The sequence below is a fragment of the Phragmites australis genome, chromosome 10, assembly GCF_958298935.1.
Source record: "Phragmites australis chromosome 10, lpPhrAust1.1, whole genome shotgun sequence".
Classification (NCBI taxonomy): domain Eukaryota; kingdom Viridiplantae; phylum Streptophyta; class Magnoliopsida; order Poales; family Poaceae; genus Phragmites; species Phragmites australis.
In genome coordinates, this window is record NC_084930.1 from 18361477 (window position 1) to 18380856 (window position 19380).

The 19380-nt window shown below is 42.5% G+C and overlaps 1 protein-coding gene across 1 annotated transcript; it reads right to left on the reverse strand.

The window, feature by feature from the left end:
* Positions 1 to 4940: 4940 nt before the first annotated feature.
* On the reverse strand, positions 4941 to 11554 carry LOC133883756 (acyl-coenzyme A oxidase 3, peroxisomal-like). Its single transcript, XM_062323186.1, is given in 14 exon segments — positions 4941 to 5503; positions 5683 to 5784; positions 5862 to 5966; positions 6066 to 6212; positions 6288 to 6407; positions 6491 to 6626; positions 6853 to 6983; positions 7526 to 7600; positions 7796 to 7895; positions 7980 to 8130; positions 8133 to 8142; positions 8231 to 8338; positions 8437 to 8554; positions 11445 to 11554. Coding segments are annotated over 14 exon segments (1662 nt in total). The 3' UTR covers positions 4941 to 5254.
* Positions 11555 to 19380: the final 7826 nt, after the last annotated feature.

Here is a 19380-nt window from a genome sequence, read left to right on the forward strand (position 1 = left end):
TTTGAGCAACATGGATTTGAACATGGGAAAGCCGCTAGGTTATTCAATCCATCTTAGAGTCTGTTTTGAGCATCTTGAAGGCAGCACTACCAGCTTGTTTTGTTTGATGTTCAGTTACAACCATGGTTTTTAAGGCGGGAAGGCGAGGCATAGCGACCCACCCCCTTCTAGTTGCCTAGGCGAGTATGGTGCACGGCGAGGCGATGCTATACTCACATCCTAACCTATAATTACTCCAAATTTTAGTAGCAATTTAGCATATATACTAACATTTGTGCTACCAATGATCCAAGCTCTCTTCTCTCCTCTCGGCTTCTCTTCTCTCATCCCATGCAGCAACCTATACAAAAATGGAGCTCAATAGTTAGCACAACACAAGTCTGAAATCTGAAAATTACATGTAATGATGTAAGTGACAAATCTGAAATCTAAGAATTAATTAGCAAAAGTCCAATAGCAGCATTACATAACAATAACATAAGTCCACAACCACAAATTTAAAGTCCAATAGCATAATAAGAAAAGCTTCTAGTGTAGCACAACAAAAAGTAGCAAAAACCAACTCTCATCTCTCATCTCTCAAATCTCAATACCCATCATCAAACTCATCACAGATCTTTGCAGCTTCCATGTTTTCTCCACCATCATTGGAACCATTAGGATCATCCTCACAATCGGTCACATCTGCATCATCATATAGATCTTAATTTTCTTCCTCTTCATTGCCCGAACTCAAGTCTTCAACCACGGTTGTAGAATTTCTTGCACTCTTGTAGGTCAATAGCTCGCCACGGTTGTTTCTATGAGCTCTCCTTGGAACATTTTGACCTTGAAGAGAACGTGAAGCACCAATAGCTTCATCAACAAGCTCCCATGTGATGTCGCAGTCGCACCCGCGACCACCTTGAGTGGGTACAGGCAATGAATCAACCCATTCATTGTTCCAATCAAACTCCTCAATGATCAAAGGGTCAAAACTTTTCCTCTTTTTCTCACGTTTGTTTTGAAATCTAGTTTTCATCTTTCGATTGTAGAAAACAAAGAGAATAGCATTCAATATCTTATGCAGCAACTGGTTCCTTTTCTTAGTGTGGATCTACAAGATAGCAAATATGGTCAAAACAACAAGAAATAGGAAAACATCAAAACACATGGATGGTGCTTTGTAACTTACAAATTCGAAGGTACTCCAGTTTCGCTCACAACCATATGATGAAGCATAAGGACTAACAATACGCCTACCTAACCTTTGTATCTCAATAGCATGACCACCATATGAATGTCTACAATCAACTAAAATTGCAAATACAAGCATATATTAGGAGTTAGGAATGGAATACATTTGCTGGAATTAAATTATTGAGATGTAAACTTGCTGAAATTAAAAGCAAATGCAGCACTTACGAGGGCTCATTGACTCGAGATTTTGTTTAGACATTTTACTTGAAAATGCATCTCCTGTAAGAAATTCATAGTTCATGACTTGAGCATTAATCTTGCCTCAAGTTTCCTCATCCTCCACCATTCTTCCAAGCACATCAAGGAAACAACCTCTTAGCTGCCCAACAGTGGCATCATCATCAACTCTTATGAGGGGATGCAATTTTCTGGGTTTAAATACAGTGCAGCCCCATACAATGGATGATGCATTTGCTTCTCCAACGGCGCTCAATAATATCCATGATCTTCTTGAGCAAAGCTTTCTTCGATTGGATAGTGAAGCTTAGCTTGATCTTCTCCTTTGCATGAGTCATTAGTGCTATAACCTCAGGCATTGTAGGCTTCTCATCATCATTAACCACCCTAAGCATAATAAGGAGTGGGGCTAAAGCTCTAGACAATCTTCAATTGAATTCCAAAACTCTATTGAGAGTACAATGTCATGCACATCCTCACCAGTTTAATTCTGACCAATCTGTTCCCAATCCACGCTTCATTGACAGAAAAGCACTTCAATGCACCCTTATGCTTGTGCAAACTCTTCAAAGTAAGAAATGACGTGGCAAATCGAGTGGTTGAGGGTCCCAAAGATCAGCCCCACCTGTCTTTTCCCTAGCTACACTAAGAATCCTCCCATGCCTATAGATGAAAGTTGTGACACGTCTTGCACGTGTAATCGGCTTCTTAAATTCCTTCAAGTTTCCTATGTCTTCCAGCATTAGGTCCAAACAATGTGCAGCACATGGACTCCAAAACAATGTAGGAATCTAGTCCATTAGAAGCTTACCTGCTGCCTTGAAGTTAGCACCATTATCAGTGACAACTTGAACAACCTTGTCTTTTCCAACATCCTCAATTTTCTACTCCAACAAATCAGCAAGCGTGTTTGTATAATGTACATCACTTATGCATTAACAGACTCCAAGAAGTAAGTCCCCTTAGGGTTGTTCACCAGAAAATTAATCAAGTTGCATCCCCTCCTATCGGTCCATCCATCCGACATAAGTGTGCAATCATAATGCTTCCATGCCCACTCGTGGTCCTCTCTCATGGAACTTGTCAACTTCACAGCATCCTGAAGCAATGGCTCCCTAAGCTGATATGGTGTAGGAGACTAGTACCCTAAACCATATGTGCGGTGGCCTCAATAGCAATATGCAATTGTCTTGCGGCTACTACATTAAATGGTATGCCACACTCATAGAAAAATAATGCCTATTGCATATTCACATAATGCTTCTCCTCCTTGGTCTTTGTGCTAGACTGAATTGTGGGTTGAAATGCCCTGAACATCTTTGGCTTGGTTGCCTTTGGCTTTGATGTGGTCTTGCTTGTTGGTGTTATCTTGTTTGCTGACGCATGCCTCCTCTTGGATGATGTCCCTGAACTTTGCTGCACTTGCAGGTATGTGTGCGTACAACAAAACCTTCTACATCTACTACCACCTCCACCTCATCTTCTTCTCCAACCTCCTCATGCAGGAAGAACAATGGGATTATTCTCTTGTTGGCTTGCAAGTATGCTTCCATCTCCCTTCTGATTGCACTAGACACCTTCTCACCAATTTTTGCATCTGCACAGCCACCCGCTAGATGTTACTTGAGCCTTTTTATCGCTCCACGAACCTTGACATCACAGAGGGTGCATGTCACCTCATCCCTAATTGTTAGGTCCGCTCAATACCCATACTACCAGCTCGGATCCTTGGACTTTGCCTTCTTGGCTGGATCAGTCTTGGGATCATACTCAGCAACGACAAAAGATGGACTCGCCATTGCAATGTTAGCTCCTGCTGTGTTGCATACAAAAAAATAGAAGGCTTCAATCAGCTCAAATTTCAAAATCAATAAAGTCTTGTGTGTTGCTGCTATGCTGAAACAAAGCTAGCATATTTCAAAAATCAATTAAATAGAGATGTTGCTAATGTGTTGCATAAAAAAAATCAATAGAGTCTAGTCATGCTCTAATACTCATGGCAAAACATTGCTAATCAATAGAGCTAGTCAAACTGACCTCCCGTTTGGATAGGCTTTTTTCTGAATTTTCCCTAAAAAAGCTAGAACCTATCGAAACTACTGGCTTTTAGCCCCAGCTTCTGGTGGCTTTTGGCTGGGTGAGGAAGCGGCTGTAGCTGAGAAATTGCTTTATCTGCAATTGGATGAAAGGGAATGAACTAGAAGCTGAGAAGTAGGCTAAGATGAGCTTTTCTTGATTTTGATGTGTTGAGAAGCTAAAAGTTTATTCTAAAAACCAACAATCAAAATTCAATAACCACATCCGTTTCCTCAGCTAGCTAGAAGCTCTAGAGCCACAACCTATCCAAATAGGGCATGAAACATGCTGTTGCAGTAGAATTGGAGTCTAGAAGACACAGAGCTAAATAGCTATTGTGCTCAATTGCAAAACAGAGATGCTACTTGAAGCAATCTACTCACTGCTCAGTGCTCAATTGCAAAACATAGAATGCTTGCAACTGGGCTAAACATAGAGCTAGAAGACCTAAACATAGCTCAATTGCAAAACAAACTAAACATAGATTGCAGCAAACAAAAAAACTAACAAGGCAACAATTCCATACATTGCAGCAATCAAGAAAATTAAAAGGTAGCAATGCAATACATTGCAGCAATACATATACATTGCAACAAAAACAGAGCTAACAAGGCAGCAATGCATCTGCTTAATAGGAATTCTCTGTGCTCAATCACATATTGGAGTCAACAGATCACATACAAGTTGAATCTTCATCTAAAAACTCAACATCCATGCTCAATCACATATATTAGTAAAGCTATGCTGTGAATGCATTGCAATACATTGCGAAAAACCCGAAAAGAAACAAGACAAATAACTTACAATGTCTGGGAGCAAAGAAGAGCAGCACTGGGAGCTGAGAAGAGCAGAGAAGAGAAGCATCGGGAGCTGAGATGTCTTCCCGCCATCGCCGAGAAGAGCAGCACCGAGAGCTAAGAAGAGCAGCATCAACCGATGAGAAGAGCAGAGGAGAAGACCTACTGCAACTGAGAAGACCTGCTGAGGAGAAGACCAGAGGAGGTCCTGTTGAGGACAAGAGGTGTTCCACCGTCGAGGACAGGAGGAGATCCACTGCGCAACCCGCCTAGTAGAGCACAGGAAGGACCAAAGCAAAACCGCCGCCACCAAGTTCTTGAGTTGCATTGTCGCCGTCGCCGCTGCCACCGCCTCCTTACGTCGCCCTCTCCCTTCTCTCCCTCTGTCTCTAATTAAGTTTCCCCCTCTCTCTCCCTCCCTTCTCTTCCCGCACGGCGCGTCCATGCCATTCCCGTGCAGGACTCCTTTCTCATGTGTGCCTGCCCACCCACGCTGGCTTACTAAATGGAGTCTGCCTCATGCTTCTAGGCACCAGAGAGATGCCATACCGTGCCTAGGTGACACCACGGATGCCCAGGCAATCGCCATACCTACGAACAAGGCAAGAGCGACACCCAGGGCTGCAGCCCGCCCGGACGACAATGCAATGCTTTAAAAAGCATGGTTACAACACCCAGTAATTTATTTACTCTGTGAGCCACATTATATGTAATATAATGCTACATCCGGTTGTTCAAGTATGTCTATTGCGAAGAACATATTACAACAAACTCCCCTTTCGCAGCATCAGTCTCTTAAACTATACACTGCACAACAATTATTGTAAACTGTGTGAACTACAGAAAGCAGCAATGCACCTGTTGTTGTATGTTATCTATGTTTCTGCCGTCCATCTTCAGTACTTTTACAGGACAACCTAGTTGCTATAATGAAGACAACCTGGCTGTTACATGGCAGTTTGATATCAGTGGCTCCCGGAAGACATTGCATTAGCCTCAATCCAGTCAAAAGCAAGTGGACTGAGGAAAGCATCAGGAATTCCGAAAGAATTGACAACAGCAAGCGCATGGGGCCTCAGTTCACTGCACAGTTTCATGACGTCTTTCCGCGCACCGGCTACATTCTCATGTGACAAATACCCGTATCTTAGAAAAGATGTAGATTCATCTATGCTAACCATGACATACAGAGACCTCAGCAAGCCCAGCACCTCCTGCAGACGATGAATTAAAGGTTATATTATCATAAGAGGTTACAGTATCACTAACATTTACATGAGAGGATCATAGATAGTTCCCATGCCAAAGAGAAAAGATTGATCAAGGATATATTCAACTATCGTGGACACCAAACAATACAATTATAGATCAACAACAATTGAAGGAATATTACCTTTAGGGAACCAGCAGGAACATTCATCTCATCCTCCAAAAATATTTGGAGGATCGTACGCTCAGTAAATGCTCTAGCTAAGTCTTCGGCGAGTTGGTAGCTCTGGATAAATGTCATTTAAATCAATGACAAAGGAATTTTACATCAGAAAATAAAGAGCAGTAAAAACTGAATTTTACCAGCATCAATGCCTTTTCTCTGATTTCTCCTTGAGCCAGATGGTGAGAAATTTCCTCAGCAAACTGCTTTAGTAAATCTTGCTCCCTTAAGCAGAACAAGTCCATCTATTCATGTGCACAAACCCACACACAACAACTAGATTAACATCATGCCAGAGATATATTCATAAAATAGAAGTAACAAACTGAATCATGGTTCTTTACCTGGAATTTGGAGCTCCTTAATATGCTACTCGTCAGATTATCAGGAATAACAGGGCTTGGACCATTTAAGTGTTCCAACCCCAATCCCTTGAATGGCTTCTTCTTCTTTTGTGCCGCCAAAAGTTCAGCATAAAGTGCTTTGCTTACCTAAACAGGTTTAATTGTTATAACCATAAGAAGCACCTTTGACAAAATACTTGGATGACTGAAAACAACAATAACCTGCTGCATTAGAACATTATTATCACCCTCAAATGTGGACTGGACATCAAACTCAGCTTTGAAGATTCCTACACGGTTCTCTGTTTTCAAACCTTGGCCACCACAGGCCTCACGACACTCCTAATGCATTTAAAGAAAATCCATTGAGAAATAGTGACCCAAATAAACAAACATAATGATACCCTTTCAAGTTTCAACAGTACCTGAAGGGTAGTCATATTCTGCCAAGTTAGTGTAGCTTTCAGAGCACTAGAGTAGATGTGTATGGCTTTGCTCATTTCAGGAGTCCTCTTAACATACATCCTTTTCATAAAATTACCAGCACTGCTCATCAGGCATCTGCACACAGAAACATAGGGATATGATGACTGCTACATAAGTAAAAACAGTAAGAGGATAAGAATCAGTGATCTCAATTAGAGTATGGAATCTTTATACGACATAAGCCACAACTTTGTAACTAGATTAGAACAAAAATAGCCAAGCTAGACTAGGAACTATTCTTATGACGAATTAGTAAATATTCACTGTAGGTACACAAAACAAAAGCACACTAGTTGGTTACACTTTTGCTAGCAGTGGTAGAAGGCGTCGCTGGTGGCTGGGATAATCAAGTAACAGCATTTCAGGACCATCTGGTGTAACTGAAAAGGCTCTCCTTGACAAACTGTACCTTAAAGCAATCGCTAGGCTGACCTGCATGCATGGAAAATAAAGAACATATAAGTGTGTTCGCTACATATCTAAGCTTGAACAGTGAACACAAGGCACAATTCTCATGGGGACCAGCAATTGTCAATGGCTTATTACTGGCAGTAAATGGTCCAACTTTGGTCAAGTTAGTCCTTTTAGAAATAAATAGATCATATTGACCTTATGTTTGCTAGCAAAACCGGAAACAGTCGGTTCCTTCAAATAAACAATCAAGTCCCAGATAATTTCCATCTCTTGTTAAATTGTGCTAGGTTTTGGAATTTATTTCCTAGTATACTTATAGCAATGCTTTCAGAAAAGGTGCACAAACTTGTTATCTATCCCTATCCCAGATGAATGATGTTCCACTTCGGTCTAGCTGGTTAGTTTACATTTTACTGGGACCAGATTCACTAATTGCCCAGTTAAATTCTAAATGCCAGTGACTGCAAGCTTGGGGGACTATACTTCTTGAATCCATCAACAAAAAGTGTAAACAGAACATTTTTTTCTGTGCTTCCAGAAAAAAATGCCTCGCAACACACCTTTGAAATGTAGACCGAGTTAACTGCAATGTTTACTCGACCAAGAGTAAGCGGAGACAGAAAAGCTGCAAACCTCTGCAAATCAGAACATGGTCACTTCTTTTATTATAGAAATGTGTGTGTGTGTGTGTGTGTGTGTGTGTGTGTGTGAGAGAGAGAGAGAGAGAGAGAGAGAGAGAGAGAGAGAGAGAGAGAGAGAGAGAGAGAGAGAGAGAGAGAGAGAGAGAGAGAGAGAGAGAGAGAAGAGAGAGAGAGAGAGAGAGAGAGAGCCTGATCTGGATCATCTATCGTGCTAACATATTGCCCATCTGGCAAAACGTCAGCAACCAAATTCAGCAAGTTCTCGCGAGGAACACATATATTATGAAACCTGGTATGGAAGTAAAGAAATTGGATTGGTACAATGCATAAAATACAGAATAATAACAAAAACTAAAGAAATACAATTAGTCACCAAATCCTCCCATTATCAACACCATTCAATCCAATCTTATGGCCACAGTCAGCGATATGGATATTAGGCAACACATTTCCATCTTCATCCCTAATTGGAGCTACAAAAGCATGGACTCCGTTTTTCCCATTTATAAGAAGCTGAGCAAAGTATGTGTAGCATGCTGCAAAAGGGCATGAACATTTTTAGTAAGTTATAACCAAATGCAAAGCGTAGATGCACACAGTTAGGTAAGTGAAACTTCATCTTACGTTAGCAGCTCCACCAATCCAGTACTTCTGAGCAGATTCACATGGAGTATTTAAGATAAACTCTCTTGTTTTTGAATCATAAGTTGCTATTGTCTCAATGCCTCGCACCTTTTGTAGAAAGAAAAGGTGAAGCGAAACTTCATCAACACGGTTACGGAAATTAAACAGTCAAGAATAGAAATGCCTAACACAATATCTTCACATACATTGCTCCCGTGACCTAGTTCTGTCATGGCAAAACAACCCTTGATTACATAATTTTCCGTGGCCACCAACCACTTGTCATGATGACGCTTCGTTCCAAGAAACTTGATAGCGCTGCCCCTGAAATACATAAAAGAAAACGATATAGGGACGAGAAAATTATCAAAAAAAAGAACTCCATAAAACGTCATCCTTTAATTGGTATAAGAAAGGGTTTTGTTTCCAATTTTTATACTTAACATGCTCGATATTCCATGTGAGAAAAAAAATTCACTAAATAATTGAATAATTCGTATTAAGGGCTCAAAACCAGATCCAGACCAATATCAGTTCCTTACATTTGGGTGTGAATTCAGCTGGCAAAGTTTAATAGAGGGCTGTAAACATCAACTGAAGTCTAGATGTTATCGAAGAGCAAGGCTTTCAGAGAAACTTCTTTTTAACTGTAAACTTATTAATAGCAAAACTGGAAGAAAAAATGTCCATACATGGATTCTGCAAGGACGAGACTATATTATTGCTCGATCAATGCTTAACATGCAAACGGAACTGCCAAGGGAACACAAGAGGCATCTGTTTTATATATGAAAATGGGTCTTAAGAGCCACAACAAAATCTTAGAAATGATGATTTCCATCGCTCCAATTGTCTGAATAGGACTGCCTGTTCCACTACATAATACACGTCATACAAGATTCCAAAAGCATACTCTTTCACTAAAACACCAACACACAAGTGTAAAAAAAACAAAAAAAAATATCACTAAACTTGAAACCAAATTAATTCTGTAATCAGCAAGTATGATTTTAACTCTTTGTTTAAGCTGTATGCTAGATTAAGAACAATTAAGATAACTCCATAGATTAAGATAAGTCAAAGCTATGAACAATTATAATCAGAACAAAAATCCATATCTCGGTACCAACTACAGTCATAAGGTAGGTACCAGATTTTTGAAAATTCAATGTACGATCTGCTTAACCTCAAACACTAAATTGATAAAACAGCAGCAGGAGTCAAAATTTAAGTTCTATTAGAAACACAATACTGAAAGACCTCCGCGTGCTGGCATGACGGCAGCACCATTACCATTAATTCATCAAATTATCAGTTCTGTTTAATAGTTACCAATCCAGCACAAGAGAAGGGCAGATGTCACACAACACAAGTAACCGAATGGATTGGGAAACTCAGAATTTCATGTCCTGTCTATCAATAACACCCTATAGAGCTTGCAGTGTCTTAAATTGAAACCAAAGCAAACAAAATTTGCCAATTTGGCTGGACGCAAGCTTGGGCAATATCTAAGCAGTAATGTAACAGCCTAATTTCATCATAAATCAAAAAATCCTTTTAATACAAAAGAAAAAAAATAGAATAATTAAAAACTTAAATAGTATATATGCATATATGTGTATATACAAAAGGTTTTAAAATTAATTGCAATTGTTTGATTTGCATTGTTTGAATTGCTTGATTATATATATTGCTTGCTTTATAGTATATTAAATAATATATATATATACACGCACTGTATATACATATATGTATGTATAAGTGTATGTAGATATTCAAGAAAAAAGAAAAGGAAAAGAAATAGAAAAAGAAAAATTGAACCAGGCCGCCATCTTTTCCTCCAGCCCAAAACTCACTCTCCTCTCCTCTCCTCTCTCCCCGGCCTGCTCGGCCCGAACAGCCCGACCTCCTCTCTCTCTCTCTCTCGCTTTTTCTTCTCTACTGGCGAACGCAGGTACCATCGAAACTCAAATAAAGTTTCCATGTTAGTCTTCAGCGTTCATAACCTTTGTTGCTGCCAGCCACACTCTAGTCGCTGCTGTGAACTTACCCTCCCATGCTTCCTATGTTTCTAGAGTCTATACCATGCATCTAGTAACCTCAAGACTTCATACGCATCTTTCGAGTGTCGGGTTCCAAAGGACCTAGGCTTCTATGGTGCCGAGCCTTGGAGCCTTAGGTGTTTGGCCAGTTTCCTCTAGCTCAGCAATGAAGCATGGTTTCAGTGTTGGGCCAAACATCACCTTAGTTAATCAAAGGATTAGGTGGGCAACGGACTATTTTGTTCGTTCGCGGTGAAAGCTAAGTATTGAAAATTTGAAAATGATTGTAGCATACATTGTTTCGATTAGGTGCAATTAGTGTTTGAAATTGTTGCAAGCAATATGAGCACATTTGTTGCAACAAGCATAAAAAATGTTGTCATTGTTGCAATGTCGTTCAAGCAGTGCAACATTTGCAAACACTGCTCGCCACAAATCCAAAGTAGGCTTGTGACAAATTCTAAAGTTATCAACACTTAGCCCATTTTTACTAGATATGCCCCCTACTTCCTACAACATATAGCCTTGCATAAGTTACAAAAGCACGAGACACCTAGAATAAAACAAAGAAAATCAATGACATACTTAGAATCAAAATAGGCAACTAAACAATCAAAGAATAAACTTTGAGCAAAATTAAGCCTTATAAAGCCATACTCCAAAGGTTGGTCCACGCTAAGTTACACATGTAAAGATCGTGTAGTGTTTATCACATCCCAGTATGGAGCAGACCAGACATTTCAGACCAGAATCAGCATGGCTACTCAAATTGATCAATATCTTAACCAACCGAAAGAGAGCTGCAACAGAAGTTCTTATAAGAGCAAAATAGTTAAGTTGATCCTAAATTCATCAAAACAGAGAGTTAAAGCTCCCCTGTTCTGTCTTTCAAAAAAGTTCCCCCGTTCTTGTTTTGAGAGTTAAGTTTTTGTTACAAAACAAATTCACGTGAGAACAAGAAATCGTCTGAGTGTGCAATTAACGCACATTTGAATGAACAAGAAGAATACCATGACCATGGATGTGCATGAGAAGTCAGAGGGCGAAACAGAGGACACATATATCCGCACAATATTCCAACGGTTACGCTCTAATCTTCCGTAGTTGCAATCAATCAATCGATTAAGGACCGCATGGGGTATTCAATAAAAATCAATAGGCAATTGGCGTACCAGAGAAAGAAGTGGACGCCGATCTTGATGGCGAGGGAGTGGTCGTAGACGCCGAGGCACTCGAGCAACACGAGCTTGCGGAGCTCGGCGTCAGCGCCGGGTTCCGTCATCCACCCATTACCTATTTTCTACTTTTCATTAATCTCCTCTATAATCAGTGTTAAAAATAAGAGAGAATAAAAAAATTAAAGTACCTTAATCTCTCCATAATACTATAGCAGCGCTATAGCACTGGAAATGGCTGTACTGGAGATGGCCTAAAACTTTACACAAAGATATTTTACTGTAAGATTTTCTATTTAGCTAAAATTTAGATTGGATTCAAATACTTTTTTCATCACTTTTTTTTCTCGAGTATACTTTCTTAATCACAATTCAAACAAGCTTCTAAGAACCTTCCGAGAAAAAAGAGTACCTAAGAATTAAAGTTAGCATTGTGTGTTTAAGTCATATCCATAATTTTAACAGAAAAGTTACTATTTTCTTGCTAAACGGTTCATCCTAGGTTTGATGTCCGAACTCCATTTTGACATGGTCAATTGTACAAATTTAGATACACCGAAGTTTCAGAAAACATCGAATGACTTACCATACATATATTTTACTAGTTGAGACTTAACCAGAGGGAGGAGAGATGACGATTCATATAAGGGTTAGTAGTAAGAGTTTATTTATTTTTATATTTTTTTATTAAAAATTTAAATAAATAGATTCCCCATAGAAGAATTTGCAAAACTAGACGTCTGCAGGCCTGAGGGGCGGTTAGGCCCAGAGAGGGCGGTTAGCCCCTTACCGCCCTCTGAGAGGGTGGTTAGGGTTTTTCTTCTTTAAAAATGTAATTTTTTGTGTAATTGAAGAAATAAAAAGGAAGGGGTGTAAGGAAATTAAGAATTTAAATTTGGAGTAGGTTATGTAATAGTCAGAGAATAAAAATTCAGTAATTAGCAGTCGCAACATTTTACGTGGGTATGGGGTGCGAACGAGGACAACATAGTATTAAACATAGGGTGAAAATATTACAATACACTGTAACCGTGACGACACGATGAGGAAACAAAGGTGGCATGTACGGTTCGCACTAAGACCTACTTATTAGTGCGTCGATCCTAATCATAACATACCTTAGGGAGGGAAAGTATGTCGGGTTACATTAGGTACTCTCTACTGAGTGCATCTAGGATACTTTGCCTTTCGGAGGGCATCAGGACCTGCCGCCTTAGCACGGCGGGCTCTCTCCCACTTTCTTTCCCTCTCAGCCTCCCGAGCTTGAGCCACGGTAAGGTCGTGGGCCACCTTCCTCATGCGCGCTTCTTCCTCCCGCTTGAGGCGAAGTTCCTCTTGCTGTTGCTCGTACTCCCGACGTACGTACGCTTCCCTTCTCCACCTCATGTTCATGTCGACCCACTGCTTCTGTGAGTCATTTTGCTCATTGTCGAGCCACTGAATAAAATCACAAAGCGGTGGAGGGGACTGAACAAATGGAACAAGATGAGCGATTAGTAAAAGAGGGTGCGAAATCGGAAGAGATGAGGCGGATATCTGTTACCGTACCGGTCGATAACCAGTTGTTGCATATTGAGGCTTGTCATACTCATAGTTGGCATACATGAAGAAGCGCAGCCCATAGGTGTGAGATGTCATGCGACTCGCGGAGCTTACAAAGGTCACCACAGAAGCACATTGGTGGTTCGAGACCTTCAGGTATGATAGTCCCCCAATATTTCTTTGGTGGGTTTGATGGAGCTGAGGAAGACATTGCACTTGAGAGATATGAGAAATGAGTGATGCTTCAACGTAAGGAGGTTCAGCTATTTATAGTTGGGAGAGGCAAGAGCATTGGATTCACTCGTGAAGAAAGGAGTGAGGGCAGGGGCGTAGCTGGTGGCAGGAGCATCGGATTCCATCTTGAAGAATGAGAAAGTTGTGTCATTGATTATGGTCAGATATTCCACATTTATTGGTACCCGTGTTGTCATTTATTGTTTGGAAAAAGCTGGGTAGTATTGTCACGTCTTGTTTAAAGCCTGTGCAAGGAGGCATGTGTTGTCAAGTCATGATTAAAGTTTAGTAGTGTGGTCACTTCTTCATTGAACGTGTCTGAATACGAAATGTATTTACAAAATGCTAAGTTGACTATACAAAGTAAACGTGTCTGAATACATAGGAGTACATCACGAAGCGAATATGCATATGTAAGTTACATAAAATGTAAAATTCTACTACTGCCTCCCTCGTTGCCGTCGCCTGTGCGCCCCATCGTGGTCCCGATGCCACTGGTTAACCCTCACATGACCCCTGGAGTAGGTGAGGGGGTCGGGTGGACCGACGTGTCTGGTAGGCCTAGTAGGGACCACCGGTGTCGAGGCCTTGTCCTGCGTGGGTTGTGTCCGAAGGGAAGCACTGGAAACCTAGGACCGCTGGAGGACGTCGTAGTCAGGTGTGTCCCCGAAGAAGTCACGGACGAGGTCGTATGCAGCGTCCGGGCCAGCCTCATCCTCTTGACTAGGGTAGGAGGACTATGAAGGCTCCGTAGGCATCCATGTGTACTGGCTGGAGGAGCCTACGAACAAATAATCACGTTAGATACGAACAATGTGGTATTGGAAGTAGTAGTAAAAATTGTATAATTGTACCTGTGTGGTACGACGGTGCAGCAGAAGAAGGCCACGCTGTCGTGCCGTAGTATGGCTCGTACGTTGCGGGCGGGATCGGGCGTGGGGCCGCCGAAGACGAACTGGCCTCATCACCAAAGTAACCTGAGCACAATATTAACTTATTTTGCTGAAAGTATTACAAACTAGGATGAAGTGTGCCGCCAGTACCTGAGAGTGGACGCACAAGGCTCGATCTACGAGGCTGCATCGAGACTTGTGCAGGCGGACCTAATAAAAGTTTAATAATAAGTAAAGGATATTGTTCAATATTATTCAAAAGTATAATTCGTACCAAGTTGCTCCAAGTCTCCATGACGTGGTAGAAGGGGTCGTGTGGGTGCCGACACGGATGAACGACGGTGCACGTCTGACAGCTGAGACGACTCGGCGTGGATACCACTGGACCTGGGAGGCGCCCCTGCTACATCTGTGGTATATCGGCAGGAGGTAAGCTTCAAGGCGCACGCTGTCTTGTCGGAAACCTGCTTAATGAAGCTCGCAACATCCGACGCACTTAGGTGGTGCCCTTGCCGGAGGCGATCCATGGCACCAGTTGCATCCCTATGTACATCATAAACGATATCTGCATGCGGATACGAACAGAAGTAAACAATTATAGGATACGGTTATGTTCGTTCAATATGGACTACTAACTTCAAAAAATAACTTACTGCTAATGCGACGTCCTCGTCCCAATGCACTGGGTATGCCTTCGTTGTCGACGCGATATGGGGCCGGACACCCTCTAGGGTGTAGGTGACACGTGTGCGCGTACGTGGAACGTACCACCGTAGGTACTCGTTGAAGTTCCACTCGGTGTGGGGACGAATCTCCTCCACGACATCCTACAGCGCTTGGGCCCATGTTGCCACGTAAGGGGCCAAGCGCTCTGCCCAGAAGTTGCCAACTGGCTGGCCTTTCCGCGTGTACCTGCATTTGAACCACGGTAAATGTAAGTCACAGTAAAACGAAGGTTGCGAAAACTGTAATTTTGCATATGTACCCGTGGACTTGCACAGGGACAGTACGGATGTGGACGAGAGAGAATGCCTGGTGATGGCCAAACTGCCGTATGACGCGGTGCTGTGAGTACTCTTCGAGGTAGATGTCGAAGACAAGGGGCGCCTTCGTGAGCCAGTAGTCCTCGTCGCGGGTACACAATGGTGACAAACCCAATCCTGCACGCCCCTGCACGGCCAAGATGCTATATGGCTCCCATACCATATCGTAGCCTGTCAAACTGAGTACGAAAATGCTCGTACACGCTGCGAGGCTGCTCGTGCGTCCAGTGTGGCTGCGTGACAAACATCAATACAAATCTTTAAAGGGAAAAAGAACACGAAGGAAATTGTTAATGTAAAATACGTACCCGACGACGGCACCACATCGAGGCCATAGTAGGCGCGTCCTCGTTCGGCTCGCCGTACCATTCCTTTGGGTACGGGGAGTGGTCCACCACCAGCCTGCCTATGGAGAAATGCTCGTATGACCACAGCTGCAGAAGAAGTGGACACCCGGCGAAAGTGGCTAGTGGCTCTTTCTTCGTGCACACGTCGCAGAGCGCCCGATACGTCGCAGCAAGAACAGCGGATGCCCAACTGAACTGCGGTACGTCCTCCGCATCAGCGTCCGCTATCGACCGGGCGTACGACACAAGCGTCCTGGCAACCAGGTGGCCTTGGCTACTAGTGAACATTACCCACCCAAACAACCAAAGCAGGAGTGGTAGGAGTCCGGCCAAAGTAGAAATGACGGGCCGCAACCTAGGGGTTCTCCGTCGATTGGGCCTCGACCAACCGGCAAAGCGGTAGGAGTTCGGCCGCTGCCAACCTATAAGTGTTGCAGTATATCAATAATATGGAACAACATCGGTGATATGGCAATTTCGTATCAAATTTTCAAAGTATCTGTGCTTCCATCGCTCGTCTATCGTCAGCAGCTCTCCAGGGCCCCGTGGTCGAAATACTCCTAGCTCCGTCTGGTGCTCGGCGGATAAGAAGCTGCGATACTTCTTGTCCATGGCAGGGTCTAAAAGCTCGGGGATCGCAGGGTCAGCCATATCTGCAATTGAAAGACATGTACATTAATACATTGTTAAATAAATACAGTAACAATATACTTTGAATGCAAAATAACTATATCACTATATGCAACATTAACGAATATTAAAATGGTAGAAAACGAGCACAACGCACGTAAAAGTCACCTAGACAACAGGTGCATCACCAGATGCATTTTTGGGACAATACTTGTACGTGTGACCTATTTCATTGCACTGACTGCATCGCTTCATCCTAGGGTCAGCCTCGGATTCATCCATATCATTGCGAATCCGATGAGTTTGTCTTCGGCCCGGTGCGTTCTTCATCTTTTCCAAATCAGGCACATATATTCTTGCAGGCCCTGGATTACTTGTAAAAGTATCAACAATACCGTAACCATACAACTCCTGGTTCCAGGTGTTGAGTATTTGATCTTTCATAAAATACTTTGACACATATTGCTGGGAAGCATATGGTGCTCCGCACACGCAGCTATGACGTGTGTACAAGGTTTGTGGAGTAATTATGGCTTCTGACAACTATAGATGCATGTCCCACTCCTCAACACACAGTCTTGAACATGCCGCTCACGTCTACCCCCCTCCGACCCTTATCCCGACACAGGACACTGAACCTGTGCTCCGCAATACCCTCTTGATTTGCGCAATGCATGTGGGCCTGCAATAATCCTGCATGTCTATCATAAATGAGACACACATCTGGTTGGTCAAGAACAATTGCATGTTTAACCCGCTCTAGGAACCAATACCAGCTGTTCCCGTTCTCACTCTCCACGAAAGCAAACCCTAGTGGCAGGACTTGGTTGTTACCGTCGACCCCAATTGCAAACAAAATCTGCCCTTTGTACTTCCCAGTCAGGAATGTTCCATCTAGGCATATGATGTGTCAACAATATCGAAATGCTTTGATAGTTGCAGCGAATGTAAAGAAAGCACGCTGCAACACTCTTTTTCCGCTGTACTCCACATCAGTAGAGGGGTAATGCTTGATATCATAGTAGCTGCCTGGATTTCTTCCACAAATTGTGGCTAATTGACAAGGTAGATTGTGATATGAATCTTCATATGTTCCGAACCTCATCTCAATAGCCTTTTGTTTCGCCCTCCATGCCTTTGCATAGTTTATTGTGTACTGGAACCTTTGCTCAATAGCACGGATTATTGATCGTGGCTCATACCTTACGTTGTCCACAATCTCTTCGTACATAACATTTGCAATGAAAGCAGAAGACAGGTTCCGGTGGGTGAACTCTATTTCCTCAATGTGACAATTATGTTCCTTAACTATTGAGCATTGCTAGTAGTCTACCCATTTCCCTCTGAATGCGTGCACCCGCCAAGGGCACTGAGGCACCAAGCACTTCACATCGTACTCCCTTTTACTGGATTTAACAACCTTGAATTGCAAACGAAGAGACAACGACCAGAATTTCACTGCATCAATAACTGCCTCTTTTGTAGGGTACATAGCACCCTGTGACACCTCGTTCTCATGGTACTGCCATGGTGTCCGGTCAGCCTCGCTAACCACCAGCTTCGAAAATTCATGATCCCGCCACTCTGCAGGAACTGGAGCATTTCCCTCCTCGTCAGACAAATCCCCATCGGCAAGGCCTTCCTCCAACTCTTCATCCTCCAAATCCATATCTTCAATGATGCTAGGGATGTGCTCCCCTTCATCAGCTACACCTGTCGGTTGCAGCTCTGGAGCATCACCAACTTTCTCCCTAGACCCGACATTAGCCGCCTCTGATTCATCTTCCACTGCCTCACTTGGTCCTGCTACTGCTTTCGCAGAGTTCACCTCATTTTGATCTTTCAGGTATGCCTCAGCTAACAAAACAAGCGGCAGGCCACGTTCACAATATATATCTACATACTGCCTCCAAGTTGATGTGGCTTCGATGGGAATAAGCTCACCAAAGTATCCATGACTAGCACGGCTGAGGACAGCTTTCAACTTCAGCTCATGTTGCTGCGGAATCAGTTGGAAAAACCTCATGAGCCATTTGCATACACCAACAATGGTCCTCTCATTAGCTTTACTAAGCCCCTTCATGACATGACGAAATCCAGATAGATCTACACCGTTAGGACCGTACCTAATTTCACCCTCACCATAATATATCTGAAAAATTAATTTATCTGCCATCCCTGGAAACACCCGCAAACATAACCAATGTTAAGACAACAAACTATATTTCTAATTATCGGATAAAATAATTTCTAAATGCTATCCTAGGTTCGCAAATTATCATATACTGCTACCTCCTACGTCCACAAGTACAACCCCAATATAGTAAAATTAATATTCTACATTGCACTGGTATCGTACCATTTTCTAAATAAATTTGACAATTTTCTAAACCCTAGGTCATACATGTCTAAAACCTATGTCATATACTACTACTGCACTAATTAACAACAATAAAAAGGAAAAAAAGACTTATCCAAAATTATTCTTCAAATCCGCGGCCCAAATGCAGCAGGACTTCACCGGCCTCTCTTCCTCCCCTCTCCTCTCCTCTCTTCTCCTCCCTCTTCTCAACTTTTTCTTTTTTCGGATTTCAATGAATTTTTGGCCTTTTTATAGGAGAGGGCGGCCGGGCGGGCAGCGCGGCGCGGTGGGCGGGGAGGCCCCTTACCACCCCCTGAGAGGTCGGTAAGGACCTCTACCCGCCCCCTCAGGGGGGCTCGGGCGGGCAGGTGGTACCCGCCCTCTGAGGGAGCGGTTAGGTCTTCTAACCGCCCTCTCAGAGGGCTGTAGCCCTCTCAGAGAGCTGCAGGCGCCTAATTTTGCAAATTCTCCTGCGGAGAATCTATTTATTTAAATTTTAATAAAAAAATATAAAAATAAAAAACTCTTAGTAGTAATGGTCAAATAGGTTGCATGGCCCAGCCCAAGCACTAAGGAAGCACAGCCTATTAGGCATGGCCAACTTTAGGCACGATGTGGCCATAATGCCCTGTTAGCCCATGTGGCGATTTTAGCTCATACGGCCCAAGCCCAAAAAAAGATGGGCCATATGGTCATGGTTAGCCCGATGGGCACATTTACCCATTAATAGGCTAACAAAAAGGCATGATTAGCCATTTAGGCATGAAATATTTGAGTAAAAATTTAGAAAAAATGTGAAAATATATTATACACACGTAATTATAAATAAATAGTTAGTTTTATTAATATTTTGTCTTCTCCCTAATTTGTTCTTTTTAAGCA